This window comes from Xiphophorus couchianus, chromosome 23 (assembly GCF_001444195.1).
Source record: "Xiphophorus couchianus chromosome 23, X_couchianus-1.0, whole genome shotgun sequence".
Classification (NCBI taxonomy): Eukaryota; Metazoa; Chordata; class Actinopteri; order Cyprinodontiformes; family Poeciliidae; genus Xiphophorus; species Xiphophorus couchianus.
The window spans coordinates 25,132,885-25,158,114 of NC_040250.1; the positions used below are offsets into that span (position 1 = coordinate 25,132,885).

Genomic DNA, 25,230 nt, shown 5'->3' on the forward strand with positions numbered 1-25,230 from the left:
TTCCTAGAAAATGTTTGTCATTCCCTCAACTGAGTTTCCCAAAAGTCTGTCAACATTTTCATCTTGCTCCTTGACAAATGCAGGTCAAACACCTAATAAGATGAAACAACTTTGCTTTACTCTTAGCCCTCCTGTTTTCACCTGAAAGTCTTGCTCTCTCTCCCTTTCTCACAGCCCCATAGAGCTGCTGACATGTTTTCACACATAACAAAATAGTGTTTTGTACTTTCTCTGTCTTAAACACTGATACGATTGCTAACTTTGAGTTTTCTTTTGTTGGCAATGTCATTTGCTCCACAGTGCTTTCGTCGATGCTAACTGGTAGCACTTGACATTTGAAACTGTTAGCATCTTAGGACAGCAGTTGCAGATACCGTTGCTGACTGTAAACAACAGTCTCTGTGTCTACATCATAGAAAATGAATTCTCTTTACCTTGACTCATTGTTCCTATAGGTGTGTGTAGGCCTGTCACGATAAGCAATAAATCAATTAATCGCACTAAATTAAAACTATCGACGTCATTTCAATTATCGGCTTTATCGTCTCTTCTGGCTTTTTTCTCTTTCTATTGATGACACTGAATGAAAAAAAGGTCAACTCCGGTGCTCTCCACTGACCCTCCCTTCCTAATTTCCTTAGTTTAATGCCCAGAGCACACTACAGGATCTTAGAGCTGTCAGCCCATTTTCAAAACCTGACAGACCACACATTAGCCGACAGAAATCCTAGGTATAATGGTTCAATCGGGTTCGTTCCTGCCTTGTGGTGTCCAACAATGGGCACAAAATAATGGCTACAAGTCCAGTGAACTACCGTAATTTTAAAACCAGGCATTAATCAATGCTTTACTACAATCTACCTGCAATGCATGTGGCTAGTGTCAGCGTAAAGTCCTAATCGCGTTTTTTTTTGTTTGTTTGTTTTTTGCCAGAATTCCCGTAAAACTCTAAATTTTAACAAATTCATTTATTTTGAGTGGGGATTGTATCTTTATGGTACAACGGGCCTTCCAGCATTTCCAGCCCCCCTCAGATGTCCTCGTCCATTTGGTCTCACGCAGTGCGCAAAGCACGTTTTAAAGAGAGCCTATTTGTAAGCTCAACAGTAGGCCGTTTCTCTGACAGCAAAGCCGTGTTTGTGCAGGGTCCCTTGGTAAAGCACTTGTTTGTTTTTTGAGTGTTTTCATCTTCTCCTTTAAAGTCTGTTTTCATTAGTGTGCCATGAGTCAGTGGAAAGATGGAGGCCCGATGTAGAGGAACAAGTCAGGAAGGTCTTTTGTGCCCCGTTTTTCTTTTTTTCCCCTCCTCTCCCTCTGCTTCCGTCGTCTCTGGTGATAATCACGCTGTGCTGCAACTTGTTCTTCCACTTTGTAAAATCGCCGCCGTCCTTTGCGAGTCTTAAAAATAACAGTCCACGTCTCTCGCTCTTCAGTGCAGAAACAAAGGTGCGCGGGTGGAGTGAAGTATCAAAGTCAAACTCGACATTTAAACAAGCTGCAGGACAAACACTGCAGATATGAAGCTCAGACACCAAGAAAGGAAGAGAGAGAGACACAGGGAAAGGTTCTAGATCACCTTTTATAGAAGATAACTAGAGGTGATTGGAAAAAAATCATTAGAAGTGATGTGCATTTTGTAGTGTTTATCCCTTTAAAGTAAACCAGGTCTTATGTTTGATACTTGTTCCCTGTGCGACCCAAGCTTCTCCTCAGTTTTCTTTTTAACTAGGAAAAAGTGAAACAAGTTACCAATGCTTTGTGTGCTGTTTACGACGTCCAACCATCATCCGCTGTACGGCTGGACAGAAAACTCAGTTCAATATATTGCTGCTTTGACGTGTTAAATGTTTGTTTTTTAGTTCATCTAAACCAGGTGGGTATCTAGTTATGGGTTGGACTTAAGTGATTTAAAGTTGTTTTAATTAAAATAAAAGTAAGGATCATTCCCACTCCTGCTCCAACTGATTATAGCACTTCAATTCATATTTATGCAGTTTTATTTTGATGACTGAGACGGTGATTTAGATTAATCACGACTGTAGCAGTATTCTTTCAGGCAGCTTACTGGCAGTGTACAGCAACAGGTGGGGAAAGGGCTCTGCTGCATTAGTCTGAGCGCTATAATCACTTTGTTCCTTTTTTTGGCATCGCTTTTGCAGCAGGAAAGTTACACAGTCACGAGAGGTCTGGGATTTTCAGTGGTAGAAAATATTTTTTAAAAGTTGCTTTTATTTCATTCATTCCTTCTGAGAGTTCTGTGAAGAACGTATTAGGGCCGTCTGATAAAAGTTGCTATTTTACCAGAAAAATTTCTTAAAATGACAAGAAAAATGTTGTAATGAGGAAAAAAAGACCTTGGAACTATTTGTTCTGTGTGTTGGAATCCTCACAAAATTCCTACTTTATTCTTGTATTATTTCGACTTTGTTCTCATGAAATACCCAAAAATATAGCCTGACCCTTATATTTTGTCGTTGAGTTGAAATGAATTCAAACTAGTCCAATCACATAGAAACCATAGCACACGGCAAACGAGATGGCGGCCCTGGATGCGCTGACATCACCTTGCGCTGCGGAAACCCAAGGACTGCATTAGTGGGAAAGAAAATCAAAATTTTTCTTCCCAAAAATGTAAACTTCATAAACCAAAAATTCAAATAAATCACCCAACCCTAGCAGAATATCATTCATGATTGAGGAAAAATCTAGAATTTTGGGAATTTTGTTGGAAACGATTTTGTTAAGAACGATAAGAAAAATACAATTTGAAACCCTAATTTTTTAAAAACTCCCTGCAACACCTTGAAACTGGTCAATACCAAGTGTGTATGTTCAACAATTAGCTCCAGAGCAGAGTTTTGGATTGTGGTTTGTGACTTGTTGGACTACTTGGAAACGAGCTGAAGCTGCGACAAAGCGGTGACCTGGGAAGTGGTGTAGGCAGGGAGCTTTTGTGTGTGGAGACAAAGCCAGAGATGCTGGGCCAGGATGGAGAGAGAGAGGGGGCAGGGGGGCAACAGACAGACAGACAGAGCGAGAGGCCAGGGCAATGTTGTGGAATCTCCCCAGGGGCTTCTGGGTAAATGTTCATGGATGACGGCGTTGTGGAATTTCACAAATGGAGAGTTTTAATTGGCCTGAGGCCCCGACTGGTTTAGCAATCAGAAATGGACTCCGGTGGCAGCAGGCTCAGATTTATGGATCCCAGCGTGGGCATTGTTTGCTAAATTGACTGGCTTTTAGAAAGGAATTCATACAGAGGAGGAAAAGAGGGGAAGATTTGGCAGAGATTAACATTTTAATGCGATAATTCTTCACTCTGAAGTGCTCAGTTTAAAAAAATTTAAAAAGCTGTATATAATGCTGCGGAGCTTAATGAGTCCTGCTTTGTGACTTATGGGTGACCTTCTTTCTTTTCCTTCTTGTGCCGTGTAACTTAGAGATTTAATATTTTAACATCTGTATTTTGGAGCGGTTTTGATTTTTTTAAGGAAACAGATATTACCCAGAATATAGTGTTGGGCTAGTAAGCTGAAAACATTCACTGCTCTAAAGCAGAGCTTCCTGACTCATAAAGGGATTGTGGGCATTGTTCTGAGTGGCATAAATCTCTCATGTCATAAGCAGAACTCGTGCTTTCAGAGCTCTCAGTACTACTGAGGGGTTTCCTCCCTGGCTTAGATCTTTTTATTTATGGGACTTGCTGATGCTCTGTGCAGTTGTTCGTCGGCGTTAACCTCTGGTGAAGCATGACTCGTATCGGCACCAGGGCTCTGACTCATCGTGTAAGCCATGCTCAGCTGACTGCGTGCAGAATATTATGGCAAAACTAAGAGGCATAGTTCAAGTTTAAGGGGATTTTCAAGATTCATAGTAGCGTCAGCCCCTCCTGCATGTCGGGTCAAACCACTTTGGTAGAGCTTTAAGACGTTACTGGTGCACAGGGCACTGCAGCTCTTGTAGTTGTGTAGTTTGCTGTCTTTTTAGATGATTTAATCAGCTCACACCTTTCTGTCATTATGTACAAGCACGTCTCCTCGTCTTTTGGCGAGAGCAGGAAGCAGCCACTTTGCACAGAGTGCTGTAAGCAGCTGTTTAAGAGCTTTAGCTGTTCGTTACAGCCACATACCACAAACAACTGGTTTAGAAAGGGTCATCTTTTAAAGTAGGGAAATCTCTGATTGTTTCACACCAAACCCAAGGTTTCTCATTGTTTTTGTCTTCCATTCTTCAAATGACAGAAAACTTTTTAAAAGCGTATTTTTATTTCAATCATACCTTCTGGGAGTTTACACAAATTCAAACTCCAGCTAAATGCATGCTGTAAAACAAAATGGCTACTCTCTGGGCATGTTGACATCACTCTGACCTATGGAAGCCCAAGATGTGCGTTGGTAAAACAAAAATCCACATTTCCCACAAATCAAAAAAATTAATTCCCACAAATTAATAAAGGGTTAATGGATAAAAAACAATTGTCCCGCCCCAGACCTGAGGGCAGAGGCACCAATAAGAGTTTTGTGGCCAAAATCCACTTTAAGTAAAGCTGATGGCAAATTTAGCAGATTCTGACCTCTCTTTGAAGATGTAACATAGGAAGATGAATATAAAAACTGCATTTAAAATGTTTTCCTAAGGATCCTTATACAATCCATACCCATGTATCTCAAGCAGAAACAACGTTATCCCACATGTGAAAGTAGTCGCTGTACAGCAGAAATTTAGTGTTAAGATGATATTTTAAGATTTTGTTTGGAGCTTAACTTTGCGATTTGCCTGCTTTTGTACGCCCATTACAGCAGACCCTGATAATAGTTAAAACACCAAATGTACCTTAGAGTGCATGAATGCCTACAGTGGAAACTGTATTAGCATAACCACAAACTCCTTGATTGGCTGCTTTACAAACAGCAGCAGCTTTACAATAGCAGGTCAAATAGCATTGGTTTTTCAGCTTCCCAAGCTTCCTTTTCTTTTAAATATTTTTGATATGCTATATGAAGAAATTTGTAAATGAGCAAAATTTTTGCAGATAATTTTAAGTTTCATACCACAAAGACTATACTGAACTGTGGACCCACTGTACTAACTGGTAAACATCTGTGTGGTCTCTAATTGCAACTTAAAGACCTGACTGGTGCTTAAAATGGCTACGTTTGAGTCCTTTTCTCTCTGTACTTGTGTCCAGAGTGTGTTTTTGTCAGTGTGACTTGACGGCTGCCAGCTGCTGTTAGGTATTTTATGGTACTTTCTGTTTCCAAACAGCTGGTGACAAAATGGCGATAAAGCTAAAACTCATCCGATTTCTGTTACTTTAACTTCTCTTGTTTCATGGAGGTCCTAATCAAAGAATTTGTGATTCCAGTTTCTTGAACTGTTTTGGGATCTGGTTTTGACCTACTGTCCAGCAGTAACCTAGGGTGTGTGTTTGTAATCAGGGCACTGGTGCCGTAGCTGCATACACAATCAAGGTGTGAAACCGCAACAATGAGTCTGCTCAGGACGGTCAGTCTATTTTCAGCCTGCTAGCTTGTTTTCAACAGCTGTAGGTCAGTGAGGAATGGGTTCTGATTGGGAGCTGCTGCTGTTCTGCCAATCTTATCTATACCAGGGATGTCCGTCGTTTGAAAGTTGTGTGAGAGGTACGGCAGCTCACCTGAAATCTCTCCACAACCAGATCTATAGAAGCACTACAGCTTCTTTAAGCTACTTGTCCATCAGGGATTTTGGTTTCACCCCCAAATAAATTCCTAAGATTCTGATTGATTGCAGGTAGAAACAAGCTACCAAACCTCTACCGGACGTAGACGTGTCTTGAGAGCACTTTTGTTCACAACTCTTGATTTTGCTGGTGCCTTGCTCCAAACACCGTTCCCTCCACTCTGTGCATAAACACACTAGGTTTTCCAGAAGCTAAACATTACTCATGACCTAAACGGGCTAAGGAGAAACCTTCGTCAGCCTGGCTTGTCTGTGCAGGTTCTCATCGCTTGACTCTTCCTTATGTCACCAGTAAATAAACCCACACAAAACTCCAAACAATCACTTAAAGAGCAAAGTGAGTCATTTAGTCAGGGTTTTGGAGAACTAAGCGGGAGCAAAGTGAACCTCTTAAAAGGACAAATGCGAAAACGGCATTGGGCGTTTTATTTTCCTTTTTATACATACCACTTTATTGAAGCACATCATTCAGATTGAGGAGTTTCCCTCCCAGCATATCTTGTGTCTTTTGGACTTTTTTTATGCACTGAAGCCTAAAAAACTCTTGTTCTGACTGGAACAGCCAGACACTTACCATATATAAAGCGCACAAAGAGTAGGTGGATGTGTCGTCCTGCCCTGATTGCTACCATACGAACATCGGGTTTAATAATTGTCTGTTTCCATCCTTACATGATTCCAAAGAGGACAGGAACATAAGAGATTTAAACATCTGTGTTTTTTTTTAGTTCTTCTGTGTATTTCCAGCAGTGAAGCTGATGTCCTGGTGCTCGGTGGAGATGAGCATCAACGGTATTTAGAAGGGTGCACTTAGTGAGACTGAAACTGCTGCTGGTGGCTTTAGGCGGGAGTCTGCGGTCGCACCGAGCTGCAGAGCGTGAATGTTTGAACTCCCCCGTGTGCGCTTTCGTCCTCTAAATAAAAACCGAGCTCTTACCCAACTACAGGAATTCTTTTAATGGGGTTAGGGTGCAATGGAATAGGATTTTTCTCAACTTTCTGCTAAAAAAAAAAAAAAAATAGCACTACGGAGTGGGTAGCTGTCACTTAATTATTTTTTTTTTTTGGACCAATTTCTGTCTGAATTTGAAGGCCATTTCTCTAGTTTTCTAATTAAATGGAACGAGGCTGCAAGCTTGTTGGATTTAATTGCCAACGCCGACAACATAATTGGTTTTCCAAGAAATTAACAGTTGATAAAAGCCAAATTAGTTTAATTTTGGTTTCTGTCAAAAAGACGAACCTAAATTTCTTTTAAAGGCCTTTTTCTTCAGCAGAACGGTTTGTAGCAGCTATTTACCGAGAAACCTCATCAGAGACTTTTCCCAGAAATGCTTTTAACAGAGCAGCGTGTGGAAAAAAACATCTTTTTTTAAATATCAGATGAAAGAAACTGGGTTTCTTTTTGTTTTTAACACCTTGGGTTTGTAACCGAAAAATGACAGGAAGGAGTCATTTTTCATAACAACATTATCATCATTTATCTCATCATGGTTACACCTTCCAGCCCCTGCTTTCGGCCCACAGACAAAAAGCTGATCGTTGTTCTCACAAAGGATGTCACGCAGATCAAAACTTCACACCTCAGAGCTCGGCGGCGGCAGCAGCAGCATTCACTTCTCTATTCAGCGCTTCTGAGTCTATGCGACAGGATGTAGGGCAGAGGAGAAAGTCGGGGCCATCTGTTAGCCCGTCTGATGATTGCTCCCCCTTTAGACGGAGGAGAGCAACAGGAGCTGCAGATTTACAACTCTGCAGACCGGCAGCAGTCCTCCTGCACATGCTGCAGCAGGGAGCTTCATTATAATTGCCAATTATGTAATTACGTCTACCTCTTCATTCCTGAGCTGTTTTGGATACTGTAAGCTGCTGAACACGTTTTCTGCTTTCACAGATGACTCAGAGAAACGAGAATTATTATTGTTATTTTTAATCAAATTGAACCATCTTCTTCTATGTTAGATGACATCTAGAGTTGATGTGTTAGCAATGAATTTCCTAATATTTATGGAAACTGAGAAGGAAGGCTTCAGTGATGGCCCGTCTCCAAACAGCAGCTGCATTTCCATTACAAACGTGTGCAAATCTTTGTCAATATTCTGCTAATGTCGGGGAGGGGAAAAAACATTCTCCAACATTAGATATATTCGTAATTTGGCCATCTATCAGACATCAGAAGAGACATTCAGGCATTGGAGCGACGAACGTGGGAGTGACTACTTGCGCAGTGTTTTGGGAATATTGTATTTTCCAGTTTTACAGAAGACCTACAGTATGTTTTCAACACGTTTTAATGACACACTGTGCCATGCTGTGAGAGCTCTGGTGGAACCAGTGGCAAACTTCATCCTGCTACCATTTCCTGTCGTCTTCTTTGTCGCTTTCACCTGTAGTAACGTCCGGCTGTTGATCAGGTGACTTGTGTGATGTGAAAAAAGTATTTCCATTGCAGTTCTGCTGAATGAATCTGTTTAGATACAGCTGAAGAACCACCTCTCTGCTGAATAAAAGTGACGCCATCGCTATGTTTCACAGAGACGACGATGCGTTTAGGGTGCTGTCGAGTGTTTCCAACCGCCCGTGATGTTTTGCATGTCTGCCCGTAACTTAATTTCCTCATCAGACCGAGGCACCGTCTTTCACATGTCAGCCGTACAGGCAAACAGAACTTCTTATGGCTTCCATTTTGCAATAAAAGCTAGATTTGTGTAAATTCTGCCACCTGAGCTGTTCACCTCTGCAGCCCTTCTAGCTGCTTTTGTCAGTTCAGATAAAGTCCATGTTTTTTTAGGTGTGTGTTACTGATTATCAAACTTCTGATGACTGTAGGTTGTATCTGATTTTATTTGGTGGTATAAGAGCAGTGGGGGGGATGAATACAAGAGCAGGTCCCATTTTTAGGAATTTGTTTTGTTAGGGAATAATGTTGAAAACAAAAGTGTCAATGAATCTTTAGAAACTCCTTAATTTCATGTACATAAAATCGAGGCCTTAAAATGTCTTAAAGTTATGAACCAAAATGTAAGTTGACCTTATATAGGTCGGCTATTTAATCTCATATTCAGAGTTTCAGATTCACTTTATTTTGGTACGTTAACATTGTTATAAAAAAATACTACTTTACAAACCAATAATTTGCTAAAAGCAGGATAAGAAGCCAAAGTTTATGCTTGGTCACCATTTATATCCTTTATGTATTTTTTTTTTTTCTCTCTCAGGACTTTTTTGTCAGGCAAAAGTTCGAGCCACATTCTGTGTGCGTGTTGGTGGGGTTATTGTCATGATTGAAGCACAAATTACCTTGTGCAGTGGATATTCTGGCTGGCCGAGTAGAGGGGGAAGGGGTCAGAGGACACAACCTCTCTCGGAGGAGTTGCCATTGACCCCTGACCTCTCTGGTTGAGCCTGCAGGGTGGTGGGCGCTACGAGGTCCGTCCGGTTCGGGGGACACAGGATGGCAGCTGAGGGACGCGAGGTGGTGAGGTGTCTAATCTGTTTTTTGTCCGCGAGGCGTTTTCACCTCTACCGCCCCCCCCTTCATCCTCTTCCTCCTCCTCCGCTCTTCCTCTGAGAACGGAGTGTGAGCGACAGGATAATGTCAAAGGGAAGTGACTTACTTTATGAGCCGTTTAAACCCCCAACAAAACAAAGGAGATGCGGCGGAGCAAATGAACGCCACGATACGCAGTTGCAGGTTTGTTTACAGCATGCCGCCATCTTGTTCGGCGCGCCATAAACGGCACTTTTCTCTCTCCTAAGTGACACCGGAACAATGGCACGGCACTTTGTCTCGTTACTTCCTAAATTACTTGGGAAACCGGAGAGAGAGAGAGAGAGAGAGAGACCCTCAGCCCCCGAAGGGATTCCTGTAGTAAACCAGAGAGCCGGTTCAGACATTACACAGGACTATTCATGTCAGAGGCGGTTCAGAACAACTGATGCATTAACCCAAAAAAAAAGAAGAAAAAGACTTTGAAGCTGAAATGTCGGCATGATTTTTTTTTCTTTCTCAGAAGACCTGTTATTATTTCATTCTGAGGGGGAAAAACCAGTTCATCTTCCAGTCTTACCTCGTCAAGAAGCGAATCCTTTGAGGTAACAGTGTCACATGTGTGCAGACATTCCTGTGAAATACTGACCATCTCAACTTTTATTTGTGTACTTTGGTAACTAGGGCTATTTTCCACATGGATATAGCCTTCGGATTGTGCGCCTTTGCTGTGGGCAAGCAGGGGGCCCCACTAGAGGAGAGACTGGCTGGCTGTTTCACCTAAAACTTTTAAGTGTGTATGTGTGTCCCTGCACCTCCAATCAGGAGCGCACAAAGAGCCGTGTGTCGAGTAGTGATGTGATGTGTGAATGTGTTTTGGTAGGCGCTGCCAACTGTGCCGGGGTATGTATGTAGGGGTGTGTGTGTGTGTGTGTGTGTGTGTTGGAAGCAGAGGGATGGGTCTGAGGAGAGGTTTGAGAGGGATGGAGTGACTGGAGGGTTTTTTGGATTTGGTCCCAGACTGAGGGGTCCAGTTTATGGCGCCGTGGTGCATCCCTCCCTCGGCTGTTTGGATACTTGTATTGCTGGAAGTTGTTTAAAATCCTACAAAGTTACAAAGAAAGAGGAAAGCAGAGAAATTATATATATATGTGTATAAACCTTCTCTGTCCAGGTAGAGACAACATTAGTTTAATCTGCAGGATCTTGCAAAAATATCCACACCCCGTTGACCTATTCACGTTTTGTTGAGCTTCCAACGACAGACTTCAATGTGGATTATTGGGATTGTGTGACATAGAAACACAGCATGTATTAATAGTGAAATGTAAGAAAGGGAATCTGAAAAGTGTCTTGGATTTGTTTTTAAGCCTGTATCTATGCTGACACAGCTAAATGAAATCTAGTGCAACCAGTTGCCTTCAGATAAGGGCTGCAAGTAATTTTAGTCGATTATCTTTTTTTTTCCTATTGACTATTCTGACGAGTAATTGTTTAATCAAATTCAAAAATGTGCACATCTTACAGATATATATCCATTCACTTTTATGTTTCATTGTTTTTGATCTTAAAACTAGAAGTAAAACGCTGTTCCGACAAAAATGACAAGAAATGTCCTAAAGTAGATATTTCTTTTTTCCCCCAAAACGTCTTGTGACATTCGCGGTCCTTAACCCGTTTTATTTGTCTGTCCTGAGAGCAAAATGTCTGTTTTGGTTGTAGAGGCTACAGACCTCTCCTCTAAAACATAATTATTTCTACTTTAAAAAAAAAAAAAGATGAACTACGGTACTTTGTTTTGCTCCGTCATAAAATCCCAGTAAAATCCTGTGACGTTTTTGCATGTAATGCGACAAACAGCGAAACGGTTTAAGACGTAGAGGATTGTATAAGCTTCAGACAGCGTGTAGCTAATTGGGGAAGCTGACCTAGAGCCCGATCAAATGAGGACAGCATTGCTTTAATGAGGCCGAAACGCGGTACAGCATCAAGCTATAGAAACGTGTTCCTGCAGACGGCGAGCGAGAACAAGCCGGCGGGGGAAACCAAACAGACGGCTGGTGCTGAGATGCAGTGAAAGGATCCCTGTGTTCTCTGAAATTCCAACAGCTACGTTTAAAACCAAACATTATTCCAGCTGCGGCGCTGCGTTCGTCCTCCCGTGAACCTCTGGTCGACGTCCAACTCGACAAAGCGGACTGCCTGCTCCTGGTCAAACGCATTATTTACGTCGGAACGTAGCAAAGTCGTTGCGCAAAACGTTCTCTGGCTCCAGTTTGCTCCCATGTCGATACAGATGTTGACCATTGATCAGTGGGGGGAAAAAAATATTTCTGCATCTCTGTCTGCCAGCAGAGAGAGTTTAGTTTTTTTTGTTTTTGTTTACAGAAACAGATTAGAAAAGCTAACAGTCCATGACCCGGGTGCTGTTAGGAAATTGGACACATTGGCCTGTGGAGGATATTTTTAAGATCTTTATTTAATGGATGGCAGTCGAAAGCCAGAGATGGGGGGGAAAACTAAGCATTTAAGGTATAAGCATCTCAATATGCCTGAGGCTGAAATTGGACATCTAACCTGCAAAGTGGGTGAGGAGTTAATCCAGAGAGATCTCTTTAAACCTGTTTCAGAAGGACCCAACACTCAGAAAAGAGCTCCAGCACTAAACTATCAATCAGACTGAGGAGGGCCAGGATAAGAGGCGCGCTCTGTGAAGTGGGCCAGCTTAAGGCTGCTGTGCTGAGTGTTACAATTAGGAGCGGTGAAGGGGGCTAAACAGCCAAGGTGTGTTTGATTTGGTGAAGGGTGAAGCCCCTCACCTAGCTCCTTAAAGTCTAGATCCCAAAAAGGACGCATGCTCAACTATTGGTTCCCAATTGTGTTGTCTGTCTTTTTGTCTTCCTGTCTGTCTTTAATCAGTCATTTTGGATTGGGCTTGGATATAATCCCTGGATTGCATTTTTTTAGGCCTGATCTAAACTCTCTTGTAATGTGACAAAAAGTTAACAGGTCCAAGACATACAAAGGTTTTTGTTCTAGACGATGATTGGTTGAACAGAGTGTGTGTTGGTGGCTGAGTCTGACTGTAGCGTCTGGTGTGTTGCAGGAGCGCCGCTGAAGGTGTGTCCGCAGGGTTTCACCTGCTGCACGGCCGAGATGGAGGACAAGCTGAGCCAGCAGAGCCACACGGAGATCAAAGCTCCCGTGTCCCGGCTTAGCACCAGTCTACAATCCACCTTCAAACAGAGACACGACCACTTTGACAGTAAGCAAACACTCTTACACAAACACACACACACACCGCGTTTACACCAGCAGCTCGTCGGCCCACGGTGCGCCACCGTCCCTGTGTTGTGGTAGCTGTGCTAAGCGATTTTTGAAGGACGCCTCCACCTGCCAGCCCACTTCTCAAAGACAGTAGGGTCTGTGTCCGCCAGTCCGTCCACCTGTCTACCAGCGTCTTACCTCCCAACCCCCCGACCCCAAACGTTGTGCTGAATTCCCTTCTCTCCAGAGAGACTCCAGACGGACCACACACATCTTCAGATTTTGTCTTGCCTGTACTTCCTGTTCCTCCGCCTGTAAATATCGGGATCGGGTTTCGCCTGCCGAGGGCCGGAGCGCATGGGAACACGCCGCAGCGCTGACTCACAGAGGAAGCGGCTCGGCTCCGAACCCCCCTTCGCCCTCCTCCCCTGGCCTTTACCCCCCGCTGCATCGCTGCGGAGTCACTCCGCAACGACGCCGACGCCGAGGGTCCCAGTAGGACTGACCGGAGAACAGGGGAACATATTTGATCTCCGGCGCTGGAATTTGGCTTATTAAGGGGAACGTAGTTTGGCAGAGTGTTGTGTGCACATATGTTCCTGCGCGTTTGCAGGTCAGGGACCTCGGGATCTTATGTGTCTGTGAAAGGCAGCGAGGGATGGTCGGTAACAGGGAGCTTGTGTATTGCAGCCAGATGTTAGGAGGAATGTGACGTGTAGGAATGCGGCGGCTCGGCCTGTCCCAACCCTCCTCTCCTCCTCTCCTGCTGCCCTCTGGGCCCATCTCATGCCTCTCTCCTAAACACCTACCCCCCCTCTTCATTTTTTATTTTTTTTTACCCTTTCCATCCAACTTGTTCAAATTAAACTTTACACTTCGTGTGTTAATGTATGCTCTCCTGTCTGCCTCCTCCACCCATCTCCCTTTGTCTTCTGGCAGTTTGAAGGAATATTTTAGGCCTGACTTCACTGGCTGATCCATCCATCATTTACTGTCTTAATAATTTGTCCAATGAGAAAATAACCTGATTTATTGGGAAACCCCCTACGATTGGATTCAAAAGCAGATGTCACCAGATTTCCTCTCGACTTTCCCTTGAAGCTGCAGTGTGTAACTTCTGTAAGGAATGGGGCTTTCACATATTTGTTCTTCTCAGTGCTTCTATTGCTGTCTGAAAAAATGCACCACTTCTGGTCAAAAACAACCAATTAGAGCCAGTAGGAGGGTCTCAGCGCTGTCAATCATTCTTGTGTACGCGGTGATAAATGTGCTATTGGCAGATAAACTGTCTGCCATCACTGGTGACCATGCTAAGTAGCGTTAGCATTCATAGCAAGCTTTGTTGTGGTGGACTCGCCATAGAGTAGCAGAGAGAAAGCGCTGGTGTGTGAGCGGTGATTGGCAGCACTAAGGCCCGCCTCCTGGCTTTGATTGGTTCTTTCTAGTTACCACTGGGACAAAGCAGTGGAGCTTGTTTTTAGTTTTGTTTTTTTTTCCCACAGATCATCTCTTATATCGTACTCTAGACATGGTGACAGTTTTTTTTAAAAATATATGGTTTTTTTTTAAATAAAAGTTACTTACTAATTTATTGTAGCATTTTTTTTATGTCATTTAACTTTTATTTAACCGGGTAAGTTGATTAAAAACGCCGACCTGTTGAGAAAACATCAAGACATCATACAACAGAACATCATACTGCAGAAAATCAAAACATATCGTAAAACTGAGAAAAAAATAAAAGTACAATGTTCAGACCCATTAAACATACTATGATGCGTGTGTGTGTTAATCTGTGTATTAAAAAAAAAATTCTTGTTGTAACTGCGAAATAATTTCCCTGCTGGGATGAATAAAGTAATTCTTCTTCTTCTTCTTAAGTAACCAAAGGAGCGTCTGCTTTTTTCTTTCTTTTTTTTAAAACGTATGCGCCTTCAGCGGGCCACATTGCCACACTTTTCTGAATGCGTCCACTCAGCTGTGAACTCGGCAAACTTAAGCAAATGATCACATCAGTTCTGTTGATTTGTGAGCTCTCTTCACATAAATCCTGCAGTGACTTGTATAAACTAAAACTGACATTTGATCCAGAATTAGAGGCAACTTTCGGCACTAAAACCCAAATGGACATCCAGTCTCGACTTATTGTCCAACAACTGAGCAGAGAGTAAAGCTCGACTGCACAGAAAAGAGACTATTAAAAGAATAAAGCAATGTTCTCATGACACTGTCGTCTGTATTATTATTAGTAGTAGTATTAGTAAATTGTGTGTTCAAGTGTTTAGTTGACTTTGTTTAGATTTAATACAGTCACTTAAGCATCTGTGTTTCATTTACAGCCAAGTAGGCGTGGGACCATAGAGACTCTCATGGGGTGATAACCTCGTGAAAACATGGCCGAGTTTCAGAGTGGGGGTACTTACAAAAATATTAACAATAGTTTAAAAAACAAAACAGAAAAACAAAAGTTGTTCCCACTAAAATAACATTTTATTGTAGTAAATTGGAAGTGTCTGTAACCAGCTGATTTTTAAGAGTAGGAAAATGGTTACTAATGCTTGTTGGGAAAAACGACGCCGTTTTGGCTTTTCTGCTCTTTATTGAGTCGATATTTATCAGAAGTTGCCCGATTGACGTAGAGAAGCCTCTTGTAGTTTTCAACCAGTTTTAACTTGCAGAAAGTAACAGCCATGATTGACCAGAAATGTTTCCAAACAGCTGAGTTTGTCTGTGATGAGTCAGGGGGGGAATGTTGCGGCGCTCCTTTAGCCAGATGCCCAGCGGTCTGCAGCCAGACGTTGCTGCGCATGCAGAAATGGAGTGATAAAGTTGTTCAAACGTGGCACAGCTTGGAAAGCTTACCAGTCTGGGGATGGGCGATCTGGACTTAGAATTTGATCTGAATATTTTATAATGCTACTGTGACAAAGATTATGAGGGAAAAGAAACTATTTGGTAGTTATTATATTATAGTTTCACTGCATGGCACTTCATTCATAACGCCACACATACAAACGTCCTTAAAAGAAATTCTTATATGGACTCTTCTCCAGGATGCCACTTACTTAAAAGAGTGTGATTTATACCACTAAACTGCACACAGTAACTCCTTTGGATCATATTTTCTAATTCATTGATATTTATTGATACTTTTGAGGAAGCTACAACTTAGCAACTTATCAAATTTAGTGACTTTTCTGACAGAAAAATCTGCTTTGGACAAAATTGGAACTGGCGGGTCGGGCTTTTTAAACATCTGTGATCGGACAGAAAATTACAATCGTGTCACCTTTTGCAGAGTCGATGATAAAATGCACCAATCCATAGGATAAAGACTGGAAATTCAAATACTGGAAATTGATCTATATAATGGCTCAAAACCAAAAACCAACAGAATTATAGTGCTGTAAACACAGTATGTTTTTTAAGCACTTTAAATAAGTTTTAGAAAAATCTGAGGAAGGTTTGAGACATAATTTGAGTACCAGAGAACCTACAGCTTAGTCTGCCGCAATAAATCAATTAATCGCATGATAAAACAAAACAAGCTCAATAATTTCCGTTTGCCCGATTGTTTATTTTTCTCGTCTCTAGACTGGATGACTAAAGTCTTCAATCTGGTCTGAACTAGCCCCTTTTTTGAAGGGCAATTTCATTTACAGAGACTTCAGTATCCATTTTATTTGTTGTTTCAAGTAAATAGTTTTTGTTTATTTACATTTGACATATTCTAGTGTTAAGTTTGCTAGAAATTAAAATCTATTGCTCTTTCAGAGGGTGTCCTTACATTATTATGCCTTTATTGTTATACAACTCCAAAATGGTCTCAAAACAACAACATCGTCATTTATCCCAATAACTTTGGAAGCGTTTGTCGTCCAGCAACATTTATCGTGACTGGCGAAACAGCAGGATTTTTTCCCCTCCTTTTTCTGTTTCACTCCTTCAGTAAAACATCTGACCTCGGATAAGCTGGAACGCCTGATAGTGTGTTGCAGCCAAGGATCTGACAGTTGATAGCAAATACATGTGAGGCCTGATATTCCACAGTGACCCTTCACTGATGGACAAGTCTAACTAAATAAAACTTCAGAGTTTGACAGCGCTGAATTAGGCGCTAAATAAGCCGGAGGGTTCGTGCCTTCCAGATGTTTCACCCAGACAAATGTCAGCTTTTGGTGTACAAGGGCCAAAACACTGAAGCTAAATAGTTTCGTTGAGTCCCTGCGGATCGTTTCGCTCCTTCGGCTGCCGTCTCTTCTACCCGATCTGTTGGACTTGACTCCTTACGTCTCCCGTCGGGACGGGGAAAGTCTTCACCTCCAGAGTAACCCCGGTGGCAATGATGCCGGCCAGAGCAGGAAGGGGAAGCATGTTCACATGAACATGGCTACGTGAAGGCGGACAAACTCAGGAAGCGGTGATTAGGTCGGCTCTCGTCGTGCGCCCCGGAGCGAAGAGTCACAGCCAATTACGACCCGAAGCCAGAAATAGTTCTGCCCCGCTCCACGGTGTTTGTCCTGGCCTTGGACCCTCTGTCCCTGCTGCATTGACCCCCGTCCGGCAGAGCGAGTCCATGTCTGGGAATTAAACACTTGGATTAAGACACACACACACACACACACACACACACACACACACACACACACACACACACAGAGCGGGGCAGGAGGGACGGAATCCCATACCGTCCGAAAAAGATGGGGGGAAGGAGCTCAACGACTAATTGGCACAAATAGGATGCAATTACTGCCTGGACTGGGACTGGGAGGAGCAGGGTTTATAAGGCCACCAGTGGGTGGTGTGGTGGTGGGGGCCAGGCAGACGGGGGGGGGGAGTGGGAATCTCCACGCCGGAGGAAGTGGGAGGAGATGGGTCAGCTTCTCTATTCCTGTGATGGATCGTTGCTCATCTCCGCTACATGCTGAAACGCTGACGGTCGAGGTTATATGAAAGAGGGGGGAAGTGGAGGGGGTTGATACTCAGACGCCATCCCCCCCCCCAACCATGTCCCCTCTCCCTCTCTGCTGTTTGACCCTTCACCCATATTCTCTCACACTGCTGGCTGAGCCACAAGCAGTGTTTTAATGGAAAAGCTCCTGAGCGCCGCGGCCTGTTGGCAGACAGCTCCGTGTCATAAACTGAGTTTTAATGGCAGCGCAAGAAACCTGGTTAGTGCTGCTCATAGCTCTGACTAGAAGACCTTAGAGCTGACACGCAAGCACACACACACACACGCCCACACACACACACAGTCATGTGCCTCTATCTTTGTAGGGACTTTCCATTGACTTCCATTCATTTCTACAGCCTAACACCTAACCAAAACTCAATTCACACCTTACTCCTAAACCTAAGCCAAAAACAGCGTTTCCCCTCATGGGGACCCACATTGGTCCCCACAACCTTACAAGGTAGATGGGAAAAGGTCCCCACTAGGATATAGAAACATGGTGCACTCTGCTGGAGTTCATTCATTTTTGTCTTTGTGCTCCACCAGGTCCATCTACCAGTTTCAGGACCCGACCAGAACCCCTGAGTGTAAATTACCTTGAGAAATAATGCGATTTGATTATATAAAAACAGGCTTTAATCCTGAAAAATTATCAAATGTTACAAGCCATACATGTCATAAAAATAGAACAGATACACATTCACCGTCCAGCGCTGGGCCACGCTTTGCAAACCTTATGGATGTAACCAAGTGAGGCAAAGATTGTAGCGTGAGTTTAGCTTTTATTCTTCTCTGCAATCTGTACCCTCCCTAAACGGTAGTCTAATCAGTTTCAGTCTGTCTATGTATGACTGCCGGCAGTCATACATAGACATGGTTATGTAAGTTGCAGCATGTGCGTGTAAGCAGTTAAGAGGCTAAAAGAGATAGAGGAAAAGATAGACTCTACATCAACTCACACACTAGTTTGTATTTCTACCCCATTAGGACTTTGCATCGACTTTCATTCATTTCAGTAAAGCCTAACCCAGACATTTTCCCCAACCATTACTAACAAATACCTAACCCTAAAAGCAGAGCGCAGATCTACTAAGTCTAATTCTATGTTTTGTACTCTGAGCGACGTCGGGCTTTATTTTTTTGTTTAATTACTAATTTCACTTCCTGGGCCATTTGAAAGAACGTTTTTCAGTTTATTTTTACATGTTTGGCTACGTCAGTCAGCCTATTGTGTTTGTCAGTTTCAGTTTCTTTATTATTCATTATACAGTGAACACATAAAAGTTGTGTTTACATAGCTGACCAAGCTTGTGAAGCCAACGGTGTATTTAAGTATTTAAGCTGTCCTGGTGCAGAGTTATCAAATACATTTGAAATTCAGTACATTTGTCTGTATTAAAAAAGTCAAAGGCTTGTAGTCAATCCAGCACAGTTTTTCAGCCAATGCTAAACCTCAGATATCTGTATCACAAGTGGAAAAAGTGAATTTTGGTCCCCATAAGGCCTATTGGTTGGTTAATAAGGTCGGTTAATTTGACCGAAATGGTCCTAAGAAGAATAACTAAACAAGTATACACTCACACACAGAGATTCACCAGTAATGCAGTCAGAGACTCAAATATCAGTTTCCTCTTGATCGGTCGGTGACCAACAACTCAAACACTAAATTTGCTTCCTCGTGTATTTATTAAATGCTTTAAAACTGATCAGTCTTTCTGGGTTTAGTGACTATCAGATGCTGTGATGTATAAATTGAGATGATCTAATCCCATTTCCTGCTCGATGAAGGCAGTAAATGGGATTAGATGTTTTGGTCCTTGGGGGGTGAAATGCTGTTTTTTCTAGTCTTTTTTTCATTCAATGCCATTTCTTGTGTCCTGAAATCTTTCCGTTTTTTTCTTGTCGTTTGTTGCATTTTTCCTTGTCCATCTTCAGCTGTCCATCTTTCTTTCCAAGCTTCTGTCGCTCTGTAGTTTTTCACCTCATTTCCAGTGTTTTTTGTCATTTCTTTGTTTGTCTTCTGTTCTTTCATCTTTTCCAATATCTTTCCTTTTTCACTTTACTAAAAATCTTTTCTTCCTACTTGTTCCTTCTTGGTAATTCCAGTTCATTCTTTCATTCATTCCTTCCTTGCTATTTCTTTCTTCCTTGGTCACTTTTTCTTTCTTCCTTCCTTCCTTCCTTCCTTCCTTCCTTCCTTCCTTCCTTCCTTCCTTCCTTCCTTCCTTCCTTCCTTCCTTCCTTCCTTCCTTCCTCATTGTCCCTCTCTCGCTTCCTTCCTTCTTTCACTTCCTTCCTTCAGTCCTTTTTGTGGGTTTCTTGCATTCTCAAATGAGTTCTGACTCGTGCAAATGAGTAAACGCCCCAATAAACTTATTGGAGAGTTTTAGTGTTTATGCATTTCAAAATGGATGAAATGAGCTTTGTGGAAACGCCTGGGACCCTGGACATAAAACGCCGCACTGCATCATCTTCCAGCTCAGTGTTTTCCACTGACATTCAACTTGTGCCTACTGTGACATTCCAGTGATGGGGGTGGACCGTTTACTTTTAATCTTTGTCAGTGGAGCGTGGAACTTGGTGCCCTCTCCCCTGGCTCTCCGTGTGTGTGTGTGTAGGGGGGTGTGGGTGTGTGTGTGTGTGTGTGTGTGTGCGGGCGTGCGCATGCGTGTGTGTGTTGAAGGAGGGGAGGGGAGGCGGTGGTGGTGTGGAGGTAAATGGAGGGGCTGCAATGTTTCCGGTAACCTTGGCGACACAGTGGGGATTTGGAGTTAAAAAAAGCCCTCAACTTAACCCGCCCCAAGATGCCCTCACCCCCTCGTCTATCTAATTTTTTTCTTCTTAATGTGTCAGTCTGAAGTGGAAGTGACAGCACTACTTGGAGTGTGTGTGTGTGTGTGTTTTGTGTCTCCCCCTGTGAGAGCATGGGAACTTTACATTTCAAAGCCACGCTATGGGCACCTAGAGATACTGCAACGGGACACGAGTTTTATCCACAAGGGTCAGCAAGTGGGTGGGAGGGGGAGGAGAGTGGATTTTAGAAAAAAACTGTCAAAGTGTATGTGTGTGAGGGGTCAGTGTTTGGTTGCATGCGTGTGAAACATAAGGTGAAACATTTTCAGGGACTCTGAGGAATTCTCATTTTGTTCAGATTAAGAAAGTTAAGGGGTGAGGAGGAGGGGTGACCATGGGAGAAGAGGCTTGGATTATGGGTGGCGGTGGTGTGGGGGGTGATGGACATTCCTCAAGATGAAGTAGGTCATTGTTCGCTGTCTCTAGTGAAGAGAGCTCTCTGAAGGAACTGATGAAGTGAAAGCAGCAAAGGGAGGGAGGGAGATGCAGGACTGGATGGAGGTGGACGGGGTGTGGAGGCTACAGGTCCATCTATGCAAAGGCGAACCGGGAGGAGGGGGTCGCATTATTCAGTAATCCTATTGAAAAGGCTTCTGAAGGACAGTCCAAGAGAGGTTGGCAGAAAGGGAAAGCGAATGGAATGTGACAACAGAGAAATGCCATTGATGGTGGTCAGTTTAACGCATGTTGATGCGGAGAGATAACTCTGCTGAATGGAGAGGCGGCGCAGCGGCCAACATGATGCAGCTCCACCATTTACCGTCCCGTCCCCCTCCTTCGGCCCAGAGGCCTTTTAACTATCAGGTTTTTTTTGCTGTTTCGCTGTCGGGCACAGTCAGCAATGGTGAAGTGCATAAAACGTCAGTCAGGCTTCAAACGGTATGAACTCCAGCCAGGTTGTAACGGATTCGGTGACAGAGTTCTGTTTACTTTACAATGATGCCGTTCTTTTTGTTGATTTGTCATATAAAACCCCTATAAAATCCTTTGAAGTTTGTAGTGAGAGACATTTGAAAGGTATGGGTATCTTTTTCAACATCTTTGAAGAGTGTTGTAAAGAATGTTTTCTGTAGACAATGTTCAAGAAGGAATCTGTAATTGTAAACCACTGATTTCCTCATTGAGATCACAAGGGTGCATTCACACCTGCTCTTTATAGTCCGCTTTAATCTAAGCCTAATCTCATTTGCCTAGAAAGTCTGGTTGGTTTGAAGAAGTGTGAACTCTGATGCACGCCAAAAACGTGAACTCTGGTCCGCCTACAAATCTAGGTCTCGTTTCGGTTTAACCGAACGCCAAGCAGTCCGAAGACCGCTCCAAAAGCAGGAAACAAACTAAAGTGCAGAATATTCTGGGTAAATACAATCCAAACATTCTGAGAGTCCAGCTCTAGTGGGAGAAATATCTTGTGGTCTTTTGCCAAAGATAAAACAGCCGCTAAAAATCCAACGCTACTCCATTTTTGTTTACAGTGCAGTGTGAGAATGAATCCCAGCAGCTGAAAATGTAACAGATGTTGCAGTTTTGGTCCCCAATCGAACTGAGCTTACCAGAGCGATGGTGGCAACGGTGGTAGAAGTTTGTCCCGCAATCGATGGGTTGCTGGTTTGATGCGTCTTTGGGCAAAACACTAAACCTGCCTCTGGACTTAAATAGCACTATACAAGCACCGGCCATTTACCCTTTTTCTGGACTGTCGGATGTGAAAACAAGTTGTCAAGTTGAAACAATGCTCAGATTGTTTCCGTCATGTCCTCTAAGGCGCATTCTTCTTCTCTCCACAGAGTTCTTCAAGGAGCTCCTGAAAAACTCCCAGACGTCACTGCACAACATGTTCGTGCGGACCTACGGCAAGATGTACATAGAGAACTCCCAGCTGTTCACGGAGTTCTTCGCCTCGCTGACCCGCTACTACGTCTCCGGCAGCTCCGCCGTCAACCTGGAATCCATGCTGTCGGACTTCTGGGCCGACCTCCTGGAGAGGATGTTCCGGCTGGTCAACGTCCAGTACGAGTTCAGCGACGCCTACATGGAGTGCGTGAGCCAGCACACGGAGCAGCTGCAGCCCTTCGGCGACGTTCCGCGCAAGATGCGGATCCAGATGACGCGAGCCTTCGTGGCCGCGCGCACCTTCGTGAGAGGCCTCGCCCTCATGCCAGACGTGGTGAATAAGGTGTCCACGGTAAGCGAACGCAGCTTTTTTTGTCTTCACTAAAAAAGGCAGTAGAAGTCGGCCGACCCCTCCCTTCAGAGCCTCTGACTTCATATCTTTTGTGTTTGCGCCAGCTGCGGTTGCAATAGACAGCCAGTCTCAACACAAACCTCTTTGACTGTACTGGTTTGACATGTTTTTCCATGTGATTCATTGATGATTAGATTATTCTGCTTGGTGGACCTAGCCCTATAAAATGAAATGTTTAAGCCGTTTCCTAGTCCAAGTATGCGTCTTGGATGAGTTTGTCTCGCTGAGATTTGGTGGAAAACCGCCTTCCTAACAGCCTCCCACCTCCTCCAGGTCAGCGCATCTCCCAGCTGTGTTCGAGCAGCCATGAAGATGTTGTACTGTCCCTACTGCTCCGGCCAAGTGGCCCTGAAGCCCTGCCAGAATTACTGTCTGAACGTGATGCGGGGGTGTTTGGCTAACCAGGCTGACCTGGACACGGAGTGGAACAACTTCCTCGGTAAGAAGACTTCTAACGCGACCATAATACCAATTCTTGTGACCGTAATAGTTTCTGTTTTCATTCCCATTTTCCACCAGAGATTGATAGAAATGGAATCTTCTGTCACAATCCAGTTCAGACTTTAACCTAAACAGGAATGTTTTGTTTGAAGGTCCTCTTTGTTAGACATCTTGTACAAACATGTGGCTTATTTACTGTGATGTAAAGGGAGAGGGAGGGGTGTACATGTGACTGGCTGCAGGATGAAAGCTGTTATTGTTTAGTGTAAACACACTCAGATCTGGTCCATTACATTCAGGGTGGTGCACATCTCCTCTATTCTCCACTCTGTTTATTATGCTCCGCTTTCTGTTTGCTCCTCTTCTGCTGCAGCGTCTGTGCTCTAATTTCACTTATGAGCTGCTGCCACCTAGTGGTAGATTTTAGTAACGGCATGCAAGAGCATACAGAGTATACGGGTGAACATAATTCGTTTTCCACATTTTTGGCCTATTGCAACTGAAAAAATTAAATGGATTTTATGTTGTAGACCAACACAAAGTAGGGCATGACTAAAATGCTCAAGGAAATTATGTAAAGAATAAATCTGGAGTGTGGTGCACATTTAATATTCAACTAAATAGAATGTAGTGAATAATATTAGAGAACAAACGGCATCATGTAGACCAAAGAAATGGCAGGAAGATCAGGAAGAAGGATGAGTAAACGTTTAATTTGAATTGTTGCATAACAAACATGTGAAACAAAAGGCTGTGGCATAGTTTTTACCGTCTAACAAGACTGCGTAAAAGAAAACTAACAGTACAAATAACCATGACCAATTTTAAATAAACAATGTTTTTGATAAATATCTCCCTTCAGAAATTTGTCATGTCAAGAACCACCATTTAATTTTGATTTTAGCTCAGATTGATTAGATTTTATATTTTTAAATAAAGTAAAACATAAAATTCTCACAGGAAGAGGATAAATGCATTTTCTTCTTCAGGATTTTGATATTTGAATGATGTAAAAAGAAAAAGCACATCATTTACAACCTAATGACAAGAAAAACAGTTCTAAAGGAATTCTGCTGTTTTAGTGTCATTCAGTCGTGGCAGATAGTAACCATTCCTTGAGAAAATAATGACAAACTACTTAGATCTGCATTTGTTGTTATGTCTAAGCATGAACAGGCGCATCCTTAAATCTTAAATTCATGAATCAAAAAATAAGGCATTAAAATGTCTGAAATTCATTAAAAAATATATAAATTTAAATATGTTTTAAATTTTGTCTTGAGAAGACTGTTTAATCTGATACTTTATAAAGTTTATATTTCTCGTGGGACTTTTTTGTTAGGCAAACATTTGAGTCACACACAGACCTCTTCATTTAGTTCTGTGACTTGAGGCTACTGCTAATTAGCTGCTAATGCACACGTGCTAGCTAGCAAGCGCTTTTGCATCCATCCTTGGTAAGGCCAGTTGCCAGGTTTGTTTTTGTCACCGGTTCACTTTTGTTGTTACAATGTTACAAAGTAACATGTTTGTTTTTGGTCAAAAAAAGCTTTGGCAGTACTATATGAAATACACCTTCTTTTTAAAAAAAACTGTTTTGTACATTTCTGTTGATTAAAAGTCTTACATTTCATTCCTGTCGGTCTAAAAAGTTTTAAATTTGAGTTGGTGAAACCCTGATTAATTCGTTTACCATGTTTTTTTTGCCAAAGTAATTAATGTAGAGGTTGATTGATCAAAGCATATTTCTCTTTAGAATGGTATAGTCAAAGTCTACACTTAATCCAATTGAAAATCCTTGGCTTGATTTGAAATCAGATGTTCTGACTCTCATCCGATCTGAGGCTGTTTTGAAGGGGAAAAATTGGCAGAGCGTTCATTCTCTGTACAAATACACCCCACATTTTTATAATTAGCTGCTAATTGATATATAATGTTACATATTTTAAATATACAGAAACTCTGTCAGCCATTTTCCTTTCACTTTGATGTATTTTTCATGAAAGAGCAGAATATGTTGTGGAATTTGTGGATTTCTAGTGAAAAATGAGCTCTGGATTGAGAGTCCTTGCGTTGTGCTTTCCAGATGCCATGGTGGGCCTGGCCGACAGGCTCGAAGGGCCCTTCAACTTCGAGTCCGTCATGGACCCCCTCGACGTCAAGATCTCCGAGGCCATCATGAACATGCAGGAGAACAGCGTGCAAGTCTCACAGAGGGTCCGCCTCCGCGCCGCCGTTTTGTCCAGAACCTCCAACTCGGCA

The 25,230-nt window shown here is 42.8% G+C and overlaps 1 protein-coding gene across 1 annotated transcript in view; it reads left to right on the plus strand.

The window, feature by feature from the left end:
- Positions 1-25,230, plus strand: part of gpc4 (glypican 4) — a 46,960-nt gene that overhangs the window by 17,675 nt on the left and 4,055 nt on the right. The window contains exons 2-5 of the mRNA XM_028009056.1: positions 12,318-12,476; positions 22,070-22,467; positions 22,801-22,966; positions 25,055-25,185. Of these exons, the coding sequence (XP_027864857.1) occupies positions 12,318-12,476; positions 22,070-22,467; positions 22,801-22,966; positions 25,055-25,185 (854 nt within the window). The remainder of the gene's footprint in view (positions 1-12,317; positions 12,477-22,069; positions 22,468-22,800; positions 22,967-25,054; positions 25,186-25,230) is intronic.